The 15149-nt window shown below is 37.3% G+C and overlaps 2 protein-coding genes across 3 annotated transcripts in view; both read left to right on the top strand.

The window, feature by feature from the left end:
- Window positions 1-391: 391 nt before the first annotated feature.
- Window positions 392-9856, top strand: idh3b (isocitrate dehydrogenase (NAD(+)) 3 non-catalytic subunit beta). 2 transcript variants are annotated; one of them, XM_077232789.1, is made up of 11 exons: window positions 392-527; window positions 1339-1509; window positions 1751-1871; window positions 2000-2060; window positions 2158-2290; window positions 3273-3406; window positions 3487-3589; window positions 3672-3818; window positions 3949-4043; window positions 4600-4660; window positions 7792-9222. In XM_077232789.1, exons 1-11 carry the CDS (start codon window positions 486-488, stop codon window positions 7876-7878), a joined length of 1155 nt encoding a protein of 384 aa, XP_077088904.1. In that variant the 5' UTR covers window positions 392-485; the 3' UTR covers window positions 7879-9222. The 2 variants fall into 2 exon arrangements, with proteins under 2 accessions (XP_077088904.1, XP_077088905.1); XM_077232790.1 differs by lacking the exon at window positions 7792-9222 and adding an exon at window positions 9477-9856 and having other exon boundaries at window positions 394-527.
- A 428-nt stretch (window positions 9857-10284) lies between these two features.
- Window positions 10285-15149, top strand: part of ptpra (protein tyrosine phosphatase receptor type A) — a 41044-nt gene continuing 36179 nt past the window's right edge. Inside the window, exon 1 of the mRNA XM_077232816.1 lies at window positions 10285-10713. The gene's annotated coding sequence lies outside the window, so the exon portion shown is untranslated. The remainder of the gene's footprint in view (window positions 10714-15149) is intronic.

The raw sequence follows: 15149 nt of genomic DNA on the forward strand, positions 1-15149 counted from the left end.
TGGGGGTTGAGAAGCACTGCGGTAACGCTTGCATCCAGCAGGGGTTAGTAGAGAAACACTAGTTCAGGTGGAAGATCGCACACACAAGACTAAACGGTACACTTTATAAAAAGGGTAAACATGATACGGGAAGGTGGGAATTTTGTGGACAAGAAGCAACTGTGGAACATGTTATGCTACGCTAAACTGTCAGAAATACGAGCCCAAAAGAAGGATTCTAATGCAAAATCTAGAAAAAATAAAAATGCAATTTATACTATGAGATATTTTACAAAGTAACTCGGGAAATATTTGTTATAGTTTTATTTTTCAGTATCTTAAAAGCATAACTGATTTGTGGGAGAGGATATAAAAATGTCATTTTGATCCACACTCCAAACCAGTCGGTGGCGGTAATACAACATTTTGTTGTTTGTCAACCGCCAATAAAATCTCGGAAAAGAAGAGGAAGATCTCAGCGACCTTTTTCCTCACGTTAATGCACGATGGCGGCCGCGTTGAGAGGGAGCCTAGTAACATTGGCCAAGGTGAGTCTTGAAACACGATGCTGTCATTTTCTCATAAATATTACTAATGCATGTTTGCATCACATGGCCAAATACAATTATTAACTGGGGAATAAACTGCGGTATGTAGGGTAACGTTAGACGTGTTTAAGTTCAGAATTGCTTTACACATGACATGACGATGGGCAATTACTGGGAAAAATAGTAAAAAGAATCAGATGACAGCTCACGGGAAAGGTCCATTAAAACTCGTCTGTACATGTATTTTATTATTTACTATTTAATTATTATTTTCCATTAGCATTTTATTGGAAAATCCACTGAAGGGTTGTTAACATAATATTTAAAGGGATAGTTCAGCCAAAAAAATATGTCATAAGTTGTTCCAAACATGTATGAATTTCTTTCTTCTGTTGAACACAAAAGAGAATTCTTTTAAATAAGATATTTTAAAGAATGTTGGTAACTAACCAGACAGTTGACGACACCCGTTGACTTCTTAGTAGGAAAATAAAAATACAATGGTAGTCAATGGGTGCAGTCAACTGTCTGGTTACCAATATTATTTAAAATATCTTATTTTGTGTCAATATTTTTGGGATATGATGCAAGGGGAATGTATTCTCTTAATTGGCTAACTTAAAATGATTGTTTTTTCGATCAATTGGCTTATGGATATGATGGTTCACGCAAATCCATTTTCCAATGACTGAATAGCCCTTCTATTTGTCATGACAGTTAAATTCAGAATTTAAATTCACTTCATAAATAACAGCCTGAGCTGTCTGTGATGTCAACCCATGACATTGACCTGTTATTTTTGACCCCTCAGGGTCTGAGTGCTGCCCGTTTGCAGCCGTTGTGCTCCCGCTCCCTGAGTTTGAGCGGTCAGAATGTTGCGGAGAGTCCCCCAGCACGTGCTGACAGCACCTTCAAGGTCACCATGGTCCCTGGAGATGGAGTCGGACCGGAGCTGATGACTGCTGTCAAAGACGTTTTCAAGGTACTGATGCACTTTCTCAGCCATGTTTTCAAAGACTTGAGGAACCTTTAAACATCTAACCTTCAGTGGCATTCTTAGACACCACCACCACCGCCTTCTTATGGCCCCGATATACTCACGGTGAAGTTCTTTCATGCTTCACTTAGGGGTAGAAAGTAGTTTGAAATACCTTTGCAGCAGTAGACTGTGTAGACTTGCATCTATGCTTGTTTCCAATGGAACTTTTCATTTCACCCTCTAGGCAGCTGATGTTCCTGTGGAGTTTGAGGAGTTTCATCTGAGCGAGGTGCAGAACATGGCCAGTGAGGAGAAACTGGAAGAGGTGCTGTCCTCCATGAAGAACAACAGAGTTGCCATCAAAGGTAACGTTTCTAACTGCTGATCACATTTTAATATAGTGCAAGCGGATTTATATATTGATGTGCTGACTGTACATACAGTATACTAATTTGGCACTTAAAATAAATGTTTTAATTGTCTCTGTGCTTAGGAAAGATTCACACTCCTATGGAGTACAAGGGTGAACTGGCATCATATGAGATGAGACTGAGGTACTACTTTGACATATTATCATGGCTGCTTTCTACTACTCGTGGTTCTCCTGCTAGTTTTGTATTATTTATTTATTTCTTGTGTTATAATGTACAGGAGAAAGCTGGACCTGTTTGCCAATGTGGTTCATGTGAACAGCCTGCCTGGTTACAGCACCCGCCACAATAACCTGGATCTGGTCATCATCCGGGAGCAGACAGAGGGAGAATACAGCTCTCTGGAGCATGAGGTATTTGTAGTGCTTACAATTTATTTCTTTTAAAGGGATTTAAGTAAGGAAGAATAAAAGATGAAGAGGCCGATGTGGTAATGCAGCAAAAACGCATGCAGATTTCATCAATAAAACTTTTAAGCCAATTGTCCTCAGTGAACTAGTTGGTCCTAGTCACATATAGGACTGAAAGATTCAACAGATCTGGAAGGGAACATTATGGCATCATAATGTTCATAATCAGTCATTTCAATTAAGGGCTGCTCTTCACACAGAGCTGTCATATTACTTTGGCTACTTGAGCTACTTTTATCATACTTTTTGGTATTTTCTTGTTTATGTTGACGGGTGTGGTTACTATCCTGGTATGAAGTAAAAAGTCAGAAATTCTCCTTTTTGTGTTTTACAAGAACTAGTACGGGGTTAGAACAACATGAGGGTGACCACATTTCTCCCAACAAAATTATATCATTAATATTTTACAAATACATTTGTGTTTTTGAATATCAAAATTGTCATAGACTTTTAATATAAACTCCTTTCTATCTCTTGCTTTTATCATAAATGTGAGGTTTTTGTATTATTTTATTTAGTAGTATTATATATTATTAATTGGTAAGTTTAAGTTTTTGAAAGAAGTGTCTTATGCTGCATTTGTTTGATCAAAAACACAGTAAAATTGTGAAATATTATTACAATTTATTATTACATTACTCCATTCTTCAATGTCACATGATCCTACAGAAATCATTCTGATGTGGTTGGTGCTCAAGTAAAAAAAATGTGCTGCTTAATATTTTTGGGCAAACCGATTTTTTTTTTTCAGGACTATTTGATGAATATAAAGAACAGCATTTAATTGCAATAGAAATTATGAATGTCCTTACTGAAACTTTTGATAATTTAAAGCATGCTTGCAGAATAAAAGTATTAATTTCTTTAAAAAAAGAAAAGAAAAAGATAATGTACCTCTGCATCATGAGCACCTCTGTGTTTGCAGAGCGTTTCAGGAGTGGTTGAGTGCTTAAAGATCATCACCAGGGAGAAATCTCGCCGCATCGCTAAATTTGCATTCGACTATGCCACCAAGAAGGGCCGGAGTAAAGTGACCGCTGTCCACAAGGCAAACATCATGTAAGTGTGATGGGATATTTCTGGCCATACAGTTTTGAAGCTCAATGCATAGACTCACTCGCCTTGTATTATCTCCACAGGAAGCTTGCGGATGGTCTCTTCCTGCAGAGCTGTGCAGAGTTGGCTGAACTTTACCCCAAGATTAAATACGAAACCATCATCATTGATAACTGCTGCATGCAGGTATTATTTCCAATCTTTTATTGGAGGCTGGCAATGAGGATGGCCTATAAATATAGTTGGCATATTTTTCTGTGTCTCACAGCTGGTGCAGAATCCATATCAGTTTGATGTGCTAGTGATGCCTAATCTCTACGGCAACATCATCGATAACCTGGCGGCAGGGCTGGTGGGCGGAGCCGGCGTAGTTCCAGGCGAGAGTTACAGCGCAGAATATGCTGTGTTTGAAACGGTTGGAGTCTAGATCGAAATTGTTTTTCATACCTTCTTCATTAATTGTACATAAATAGTTTCAGACTCATGAATTGCTTTGCAGCATGTGCTTTTTACAGTTATTCCTGTATTCTTGCATGTCATTTCAGGGTGCCAGACATCCCTTTGCGCAGGCTGTCGGCAGGAATATCGCAAACCCCACCGCTATGCTCCTCAGTGCATCGAACATGCTGAGACACCTCAAGTGAGTTGCCCACTGTTATCCAGCACTGATATTCCATATTTACTTTTTCACCATCATATCTTATAGTTTTTAAGCTTAAGATTTTTACCTTTAATCTCTGTTTTGACTTTCTATTCATGTTAAACACTGTTTTTAGATCTAATGTGGGCTTATTTGTTATCTGAATTTACACTTTACATCATGTTTGTTATCTTGATGTTGTGTATATACACTACTGGTCATAAGTTTGGAATAATTTTATTTTTATAATTATTTTATATTCACCAAGCCTGCATGTATTTGATTAAAAATTTTGTTAAAACAGTTATTAGCAAAATATTATTTCAAATTAAAATAACTATGAAATATATATAATTTTTAAAATGTAATTTATTACTGTGATGGCAAAGCTGATTTTTTCCAACATCATTACTCCAGTCTTCAGTTTCACATGATCTTTCAGAAATCATTCTAATTTGCAGATTTGGTGCAAACATTTCTTATCAATGTGGAAAAAAGTTTTTGCTGCTTTATATTTTTGTGGAAACCATGAGTGAGTGGTTTATTTTTCTTTCAGCCTTGAGTATCATTCAAACATGCTGTCTGAGGCTGTCAAGAAAGTCATTAAGCAGGGCAAGGTAAGAAGTGATAGTGTGTTGATGTATAAAATGGGAGAGAATGGTGTATTGTGTGGCTGATATAACTAATAGAACTATATATTAGGGCTGGGCGGTATATCGAGTTTGTACAATATATCGATATTTTTTATCCCCACGATATGGAATGAGGCAATACCGTTTATATACCGTTTACAGTAGTTTGATACGAGCACATCTGAAAAATAGCGGAGGACGCAGTGTGAGCTCCTGCAGTGAAAGTACATGGTAGCCTACAATTTGTCCTAAACATGACACAAGCTTATATTAAGCGCTTTAAAATAACTGGTATGATATAGTTAACAAGTTTAAAGCAGCTTGCCCTGTCAGATGCTCTGACAGACTGTTGCTGACTGACAGATAAATAACTTACTTGCGCTGTTTAATGCGTTTGAGACGTGGTGCTTTCCTCAGTGCTTAACCTACATTTCACAGGTATATTCTCGATCTGTAAATGTTAGAAAATCAAACAAATATGTCCATTTCACTGTCAGGAGAGGACGAGCTTCTTAAAGTGAATCTCCGCTAAAATTCAAGCTTCCAGTAATGAGCGCCGCCGCGCGCATGCACGCCAAACAGACAAGCACAATAGAACAGTAGCGCAATAATTTTGACTAAAATATACATAGGCTATTGCTAAAATATTTGTTGTTGGAGACAATAAATGTGCCATATGTGGAATTTTAAACCTACAAGTATATTTGTATGAAAGTGACCATTATAATGAGGTAATCAAATGCAGGCTAATATAATTAGTTTGTGCTTTCGTTTTTATTTTCATTTTTAGTTTAGCCTTTAGTCATTTTAAAAACAAAAGATTTATATTTGTTTTTAGTTTGTAATGTTACAATGTAATGTGATTTTAACCACCTTTTTGAACATAATATATTGCATAGCCTACATTACATTCACTATATTTGTTTCCATATCCTTCAATATCAACATTGTTTGGATATCATTGAGCAGGATGTGAAATAATTTTTTTTAAATAAATACAGATTTTCTTTATCCAAGTAGAAAAACGTAGAAAGTACCGAGATATATATCGTATATCGCCATTTAACCAAAAAATACCGAGATATGATTTTTTGACCATATCGCCCAGCCCTACTATATATGTATCTCTGTATTGTGTAGTAGTGAATATGATCGTGTAAGTGCAAGTGTTGCAATGGTTTTTAATTATGTTCAAGATGCAAAATGTGTTGTCGATGGATGTTTTAAATGGAAGTCTATATAGTCCTGGTGGCATTGGTTTTCATCCTAATTGGTGGGTTTCCTTTTGCAAATTGTTTTGGATTAATGACCCTAACCACAGCACACCCTCTTTGTTTTATGTGGATAGTGGGGCTTTTTGGATTAGTTTTGTGGGTTGAGGTTCACACTCACTAACTTCGCCTTTTCTTATATTTTATCATCCTCATTTTAATTAAAGACTTTCAAAATTAATCCATTCCAGCCTCTTTCTTAACAGCAAATTAAAAAAATGAAATGCTTTACAATAAGATCTCAGTTGTTACCATTAGTTAACGGCATTAATCAACATTAACTGTTTCGATTTATAAGCTGTTGATATTTGATGATCACTTTATTTTACATGTGCATAAGCAAAGCTTCTCTCGCTTGTTTCTGTTGTTTCTTTTGGTCTGGAGATTCTGTATGTTTTCAGATGATGCGTAATAGTTCCCCCTACCGTATAACAGTGAAACGCATGGATTGCCTGAAAATTCCGTCAATTGCGGGGAAAGAGTTAATAATACTTCTGCAGCTTTTTTTAAAGCTTAATGTTAATTTCAACAGTTACTAATACATTTAAAAAATCTAAAGTTAAATCTGTTTATATTTGTAAATGAATGACTATTAATGAACGGTTTTATTTTTATTAACTAAAATTAACACTAATAAATGACTAATATCATTTGACTAACACTAACATTAAGACTAATAAATGCTGTAAAAAAAATATTGCGACACTTTGAGAACCACTGGCTTGACTTGTTAAAAAAATAACGTTCAAGCTTCAGTACTACTGAAATCATTTATGGTTTGCTGTGGCTAGTCAAAGCAGGTGGTATTTGTAATTGAGAGCATTTTCAGTAAATGTACATCTGCTAGATAATTGTTACTTTTAGAAGTGCACTAAGACAGGAACTAAAAGCCACAAAATATACATTTTGATTTAATGTGGTCTTTAATCCAATACTTTCATACATTAAATACTCGGACATGGATGTCCTCTATGGATATATTCAGCCTCAGCTTTGGCTTTTTTTTTCCTCTTAAAAGAAACTGTCTTAAGCCCCTTTCACACAGAGATTCCGGAAAATACACGGATAATGTGTTCCGGTATCGTTTGATTTTGGTGCATTCACACTGCCAGTGATTTTTCAAAATCTGTGAGTGTGTTCCATAGACTGTAAAAAAAAGGTTCGTTCACACCCATCCCGTAAAGATCCCATGAAGACACATGACGTCAGGATGTGTTGTAGAAAGGCCAGTCTAATCTTCCGCTACCACTCTTTCCATTGCAGTCGTGCACTTGGTGGATTTTTTTTACGCAGCGTTTTAAGTTTACTAATGATCTGCGCTTTCGATCTCGAGAAACCACGCTTGAGCATTTTTTTCCCGGATTCGGTCGTACACGAACTCATCGCGTACCGTTCCACAAAGCCGGCGAACAATCTCAGCTTCAGCACGGCTAGTAAGGAGCTCCCTGGTCTCTGCTTCATTTTAGTTTGCAGACATTTTTTAGTTCGTTCTTTGTTGATGACGAACAGAAACTTTCTTCTAAGAGCAACAAAATACACCTTACGGCATTGGTCCTGGCTTTTGTTCACACAGGGCGCGTTCCGGGACTGATCCTGGCAATGTTACTAGGTCCCTATCCCGGCATCAATCCCGGGACGTATTTGCGTTCACACAGAAGGCACTCTAGCAATTTTACGGCAATTTCCCGGGATCAACGCGCTGTGTAAAAGGGGCTTTACAGTCAGACTCTAGCCTTCAAGTTTGTGCTTGTTGTCCATACATTCTGACGTGGTCTTCACCTCCCCTTTCTTCACCTTTCTTCCTCTGCCATCACATCCTGTTCTGTATGTGTGTGTGTGTCCCAGGTGAGGACGCGAGACCTAGGGGGTTACAGCACCACTAGTGACTTTGTCCGTGCGATTGTGGCCAACCTGGGTCATCGGACTGTTTGAAGATGCTTGCCAAACCCAATACCTATCCTGGAACCCCTATATTTGCCACATTTCCCTCCCCTTTTCCCATCTCACACTTTCATTGTCTTATCCTTTTTTTGACTGGTTACTGAATGCATTTTTGTTTTATTTTTATTGTTGTTGCCCCCCCCCCCCCCCCCCCCCACCAATTAATGTTATGTATTCATGTACATTTATTTTCATTTCTGTTTTTCACAGTATGCATCATTAACCAGAATCGCACTTCCATTTAAAAGTTTGGGGTCTGTAATATTTTAAATGATAAAAATATGCTCACCAAAAGTGCTTTAATAATTTGATCAGAAAAATCGGTCAAATCAGTAGTATTATCTTAATACCATGACAGTCTAAAACCTTTTTATTTGAATATATTTGAAAATGTCATTGATTTCTAGATGGCAAAGCTAAATGTCACACGATCCTTCAGAAATCATTCTAATATTTGGTGCTCAAGAAACATTTCTAATTATCATTGTTGAAAACAGCTGTACTGATGCATTTAGATTTTCTTCCAGAAATCTTTGATGAAAAGTAAGTTTAAAAGAACACCATTTATTTGAAATAGAAATGTTTTGTTACATTATGAATGTCTTTACTGTCACTTTTGATCAAATGAATGTGTCCTTGCTGAAAGTGTTAACCCAGGCCACCCAAATGTTACGGACTCCACACTTTTGAACTAGTGCATGTCTGACATCAGTTTACTGCACTACTTTGTTCACTCCAGTTTTAAGTTTTAATGGAACTTTGTTCATCCTGAGCTGTACGTACCCTGCTGTTTTATTCCTGCTTTTATATCTTCTCTGTTTGGGGCTGGTCCTCGTAGAATTGCCTTTGTGGTTCCAGTACATCAGTGAATTTGATTATCAACAAGTTTTCAAAGGCCATTTGGCATATTGAGAGAAGTTCCAGCATTGTGATTGTTTTTCCCCTCGCACTGTTACTAATGCAAACATCACTAATCAAATCTGCTGCCGGCATAAGTCAGAAAGCCAATTATTGGTTTTGTTTGCTGATGCAAATGTTCTGGACAGAAAGTCTGCTCCGTGCCATTGCTGATTAACTATGATTGGCTGATATCAACGGCAAATGATATCACTGCCTCTCAGTCATTGTGGTACTGCTCTAATGTTTTCGTTATATGTTTCTAAGCTCAGCATCTGCAGTATTCATATTTTCTATCTTATGGTGTTTGGGAAGGTGGAAACAAATTTCAATTTCACAGATTTCTCAAGGGTTTATTCGTGCCATTGAATAAATGACCAATGCTTTGTCAAATGAATTTTTTCAATGCCAAAAATAAATAAATATGTAAAACCAAAAGGATTGAAAAGTGTCTCTTTGTAGTCACTTGTATTGTGTGCATTGCTTGCAGTGTTTTAAGACCTTCATCCCCATTTGACATTTTGCGTTTAACCATCAAACTGGAAGTCAAAATAATCGATATAGCCGGGATGTGCTGAATGACTGAGGAGTGTGTTTTGCGAGAGAAACTGTTTGATACTGATGTATTTATTTGGTACACCTCTCAATGCAAACAGACAACAAAATATATTGTATTGCTGTCTTTGGTGTAGGTTCGCACATCAGACCTGGGAGGCTACGCGTCAAGCGATGAGTTCACCAGGGCCGTCATCGCTAATCTGGCTGTCTAAACCAATCCACAGCGCTGGTTCTCCAGTGTCAAAGTCTTTTGGTCCAGCATTTCTCATTTTCCCTGCTCAAGTCTTGCTAGTGGCCTTACATTTCAGACTATCACATAGTCTACAACAGAGCACAAGTGTTGTAAGATTCATATATTGTCTCTGGCCAGAACCACTGACATTCCAGACTATTGCAGAACGGCTGGATTGCTTTATGATGCTCCTTAAGAAAAAAAATATTTATCCAGCTATTTATTATTTAATTACAATTGCTATAAGTTCATTAACATTAATAAAACATATTATAGTGGCAAGTGTGTGGTCTGTTTCACTAATTTTACAGTAAATAAGTACTCTATTTGCTAAATGATGCAACTGCTACAGTATCCATGTTATGTTTACGTGGGGAAAAACTGAAATATCATTCTTATGTATTATATAATAATATTATATATTATAAAGGTATTATATAATACCTTTGTACTATAGTACAAAAAGTAGCTATTAACTAAATATTTTACACCTATTTATACATGTTTTTTCACAGTTTAAATTGGGTGTTTATACATGAAAGTATGACTGCCTTTTAAATTTCAAGAGGCTAGACATTTCTAGAATCTAGAACAATTCTCCAGTTGTGCTGTTCTCCGACTACTCTAAAGGCAATGCCACAAGCAGCCGCAGGGGGGCGCATTGCGCCTAATCGCGCGCATTCCCCTTTCCTGGAAGCAAGTCGTCCGCCAGATGTCGCGACGTCTCTGCGTGGGAAGAGGAGAGGAGGGGCTTGGCCTGGGAATCCGCTGCTTCCCATTCCAGGCGCAGGGGCACAACATGGCGGATTAGGAGGCGACCGACGCGCCCGGATACAGCGAACAAATCGTGGGATACCGATTCCCCGTGTCGTGGAGAGGGCAGGGATATATGCTTTTCCGAAATCCAACGCACACCTTTAAGAATTTCTGAGACATGCATTTTGGATACCAGTAAGCGCCTTCGCTGCTTTGCCCAACTCCAAATTGGCTGTCTGTCCGAGATCATTCCTATCACCCAGGCCCCCCACCCCGAACACACTCTCGGTTCCTGGGGTGTGGAGACAGGGGCCGGGGAAGTGGAAAACAAACGCACTTTATCTGGAACACCGGGCTCCGTAGTGCGGGACAGGGCTGTCAAGGTGAGTTACACGCTGCTTCTCTGAGTATATTAACAGCCCAAACTTCTGTTCATCGCCTCAGTTTGTCTGATATTTATCCCTTGTGTCACTCAGGTTTTGTCACGTTAGTGGGTCGTCTAGCCAAAGAAAGCAAAGCCCTTTGTGGCACATCCGAGACCCAGACGCAGATTTATGTAATGTTTACGCACCGCGCAAGGATGTTTTGGGAGTCTACCCAATAATGTTTGAAGCAACGCGAACATTTGCCGAACTAGCTGGGAGGCAAGGAGGGAAAATGAGGGGGTGGGGGGTCTGCCGAGAAAAGGAGGGGGAGAGGAAGACAGAGAGAGAGAGACGCGCAGCTTTTAGTGGAAGTCAGGCAGATTGTGCGCCAGAACGAAGGCGTGATTTCTGACTGGATACAATGGAACGTTATGAAAGATTATTTACTTGATACATGGTGTAGATATTAATGGCTCAAGAAGACTGGATAGGTTGTGAAAATATAAGTGATTTCTGAATAGAAAATTGTTTCTATTAATGGTTGATAGACAATTTTAGCAGTCTTTATGATTTATGACTTGATGCAGCAACGTGAATGGTTCTGAATTTGATATATTGCAATAAAATAAATGATTTAGACTGGTTACATGGACAACTATTAATGAATCATTTCTTACTGTATAAACAGTAACAGTATAAGTGATTTAGGACTCGGCACGATGGTTCTTTTAGACCGGTTAAATAGTTGCAATATTAATGCTTCCAGACTGCATATAAACCAGTATTCAGTATATCTAACTGGATACATTACTTCAATATAAATCATTTCTGACTGGAATAGGCTACATCGTTTGACTATCAATATTTTGTATATTCTAATAATATTAATGATCTCAGACTGGATATAGTGTAGCAATTTAAATAAACTCCTAAATAAATTATGAATAGATACATTGTAACAATATGACCCGTTTCTGAATGGTTTTCTATTAATAATAGGCTAATAGATAACCATCAGTAAAACTGTTAATAGTCTCAGACCGGATACATTGTAGCTATGTGAATGTTTTCTGACTGTATATATTGTTGCAATATCAATATTTTGTTTTTTACTGGATGTATTATAATTTATTTCAGAAATTATTTAAATTGCTAGAAAGTAAGCCTACATTGTAGCAATTTAAATAATTTCTGAAATAAATTCTGACTGGATGCATTGTAGTAATATGAATGATTTCTTCATTGATATATTGTAGCAGTTTACATTTACATTTATTCATTTAGCTGACGCTTTTATCTAAAGCGACTTAAAATTGCTATATTTCAGAGGTCGCACGCCTCTGTAGCAACTAGGGGTTAAGTGTCTTGCTCAGGGACTCATTGGTGTCTCACAGTGGATGCGAATCCAGGTCTCTCACACCAAAGGCATGTGTCTTATCCACTGCGCCATCACCACCCCAAGTTTGAATGTTTCTGAACTGGGTACATTCCTGTAATATTAATTGTTATTTCAAATGGATGCATTCTGGTCTCAGACTGGATATATTATAGCAATCTAAATAAAAATTCTGACTGGTTAAATTTAAAAAAAGATGTACTATTTCTGACTAAAAAAAGTTATAACTGAGGTTCCAGACTGAATACATTGCAGCTATGCATATGCTATCTGACTGGATACATTGTAGCAATATTAATCATCCCAGACCTACATTCTAAACATTGTAACAATAACGAATGGGAAGACAATGGCAGTCCAGTTCGTTCGTGTTACGGGCTGTGTGCGCGCTGCAAGTCAACATATTGATCAGCGGTTTGTCGCTACATGTTTTTAAAGAGTGGGCTATGTGTGTGTGTCCAGGGGTGGGGGCACGCGAGGGAGTTGGTAGATTGTATCTCACAAACACAGGAATTATGTCGCTTAGACGTCCTGTCAAGTGCGCTATATTCATTGTCTGCACTTAGGTGAGAGTTGTCAGTCTAATTCGCCCTTTTCTGCGTTATAAATAGGAGTTTTACTTCTATTCGACTGTAGTTTGTGCCCCATACTGCAGTGCTAGCATGCCTAGGCAATACTGGATTGAGAATTTAACTATCTTTGGCCTCTGCCACTTGATATGTTTGTGTCTTGTGTGAATGATCATATGTGTCAAAAAAGTTATAGAGCAGTATAAAGACTGTTTCTATATTGTTCGTTCACGTTTTGAAGGCGTGAGAACTGACTAAAATGATTAAGGTTCCCTCTCTCTGCTCTACTCATGGTTAGCTAATGCAGTTTACTTCATATATGACATGTTTATGATATGTATTTTACCATGATGGTTGAAGACTGTTGAATGATGTATCTTGACGTAAAGAATATTGAGACTAAGTCACTTTTATTATATATTCTGTTAATTCCATTCAAATAGTATCAAAACTGTTTCACTGCAATAAACAGGAAAAAAACCGCTTCAGTTTTAGCTGTATAGCTGCTCAGCTACAGAAGACATTGGTGTAATTTTTCAGCTCAATTCAGATTCAGTGTTGGTTCCATAACAGTCAGTGTTGCAAAGTTCATCAATTATGAAACAACTTAAATTTTAATTATAAAGCAACTTAGATCACGGTAGTGTCATTATTCAGCTCAATTCACGTTCAATGTTGATTCAGTTTAGTTCAATGTGTCCATTGCAAAGTTCATTTATGAAATGACATCAGCTCAGTCTCAGCTCATTATCCAGCTCAGTTCAGATCAACTCCTTCGAGAGTGTCAGTACAGTCAGATCGATAATATTTTCTCAATGTTAGTTGTCTTTTATTTGAGCAAGCCAAATGTGACAATGGCAAGGAACCAACACTTCACTGAATTGGAAGAACATATTTTGTACATTTTATTCTCTGCATTCTTAACAAGTCAGCTAGTGGCATGTCATTGTACATTTGATGTATTGGTCTATTCTTACCCTGCTTGGGTTTTCTATCGACTTGTCCTGTTTGGACCTGTTATTTTCTCCCTGCAATCGTTGAGGTTATGAAATAGACCTGCACTTTTGGCAGCTGGAGATGACACCCTGTAGTTCTCCCACAGCTTAACTTTTGCGATGATCCAACCCTCTTGGGTAGCTACATGGCTTTACAGATCCTGCAATACTTGTGTGGGTTTTTGTTATGTTATTATCACAGGCATTAGTCATATTTTATATACATTCTGAGTCTGACACAATTCCAACAATAGTGCATGTCGGAGTGTGTTTTTTGAAATAGACATTGAATGTTAATTTCAGAGAGGTTGTTATTCATGAGCATGCCTTTTTTTGTTATATACTTGTGTCACGTAAAGCAATATAGACATGAATGCACGCCTGTTATGTGCTGATTGCAAATATTTGTGTTTCGTCTCAGCCTTGATAAGATGCATGTGTTTTTTTTCTTTTTTAGCAAAATAAACATTTTATAAACATTGCATGTAATGCCTAATTTGTCTGTAGCATCCTCAAAAGTTCATAGTACTGTATTCTAACAGACTCGAAGGCTCTTTCTGACATATAGGACTTCTTATCCAGTTTCTATGAGTAGTCATTTTTCATCTGTTGTTGACTTTTTGAAGTGAGACTTCTGAAGTCGGAAGCAGTTTAGCTAATTACAGATGTCAGAAATGATAAGCCATTGAATCAGTGGAGAGGGTGGCTTCTTGGCCGTTGGTTTCCTCCTTGCTTTCAGTAAGCACAAGGCCACAATCCATGCCCGTTTATATTAGCTACGGATGGGAGGATTTGTAAGACATCTCATTGAGGAGTTAAAGGCTGATTGGGTTTTATCACTTATTAGGAAGTGAGTTATATTGCTTTGAGTAATAGTCAATGAAGTTTTTTTTTTAAGTCATTATTTCCTCACCTTCAGGACATTTTGAACATGCATGACTTTCTTTGATGGAATGTAAAAAGTGAATTTTTTGAAGAATGTCCTCACCAATATTTTCAAGACGATGAAAGTGAATTAGTATTGGAGCAAAAAAACATCATAAAAAGTGGTCCATAAGAGCATATTTTTTTATTGATTATTCATTGAAAATCTTTAAATCTGGCATAACTCTCCTTGTGGCTCATGGGAGTTCATGAAAGAAGTAGCGATGTACAAATAGTGATAATTTTGTAACAAACTTTTAATAATTTTTTGTATCCATGTAAATCAGTCAGACGATCCATTTTAGAAACCTTTTTACTATTCACAAATCAGGCAGAAAAGTTAACTTATCACTAGAAGTGAAGGTTATCAATAAATGACGACTTTGTTTTTGTTTTGTTTGTCACAAAAAGTCGTAAAGCTTTAGAAAACATGAACTATAAGTCCTGAACCATTTTTATGATGCCTGGTGATTTATGCATCAATTTTGAAGCTTGACAATCCCAGTTTTCATTCACTTTCATAATATTGAAAACCAAGCCAGGTTATTGTAACTATGGTGGAAGAAAGAA

This window comes from Siphateles boraxobius, unplaced genomic scaffold (genome assembly GCF_051911475.1).
Source record: "Siphateles boraxobius isolate OS27281-9 unplaced genomic scaffold, OSU_SipBor_1 18, whole genome shotgun sequence".
Classification (NCBI taxonomy): Eukaryota; Metazoa; Chordata; class Actinopteri; order Cypriniformes; family Leuciscidae; genus Siphateles; species Siphateles boraxobius.

Bases quoted from the DNA above. Each gene is read 5' to 3' on its own strand.
- idh3b (XM_077232789.1), top strand. From the start codon at position 486: ATGGCGGCCGCGTTGAGAGGGAGCCTAGTAACATTGGCCAAG. The intron at 3,590-3,671 runs GTATTATTTCCA...TGTGTCTCACAG, and splicing joins TTGATAACTGCTGCATGCAG to CTGGTGCAGAATCCATATCA. The intron at 4,044-4,599 runs GTGAGTTGCCCA...TTTTTCTTTCAG, and splicing joins AACATGCTGAGACACCTCAA to CCTTGAGTATCATTCAAACA.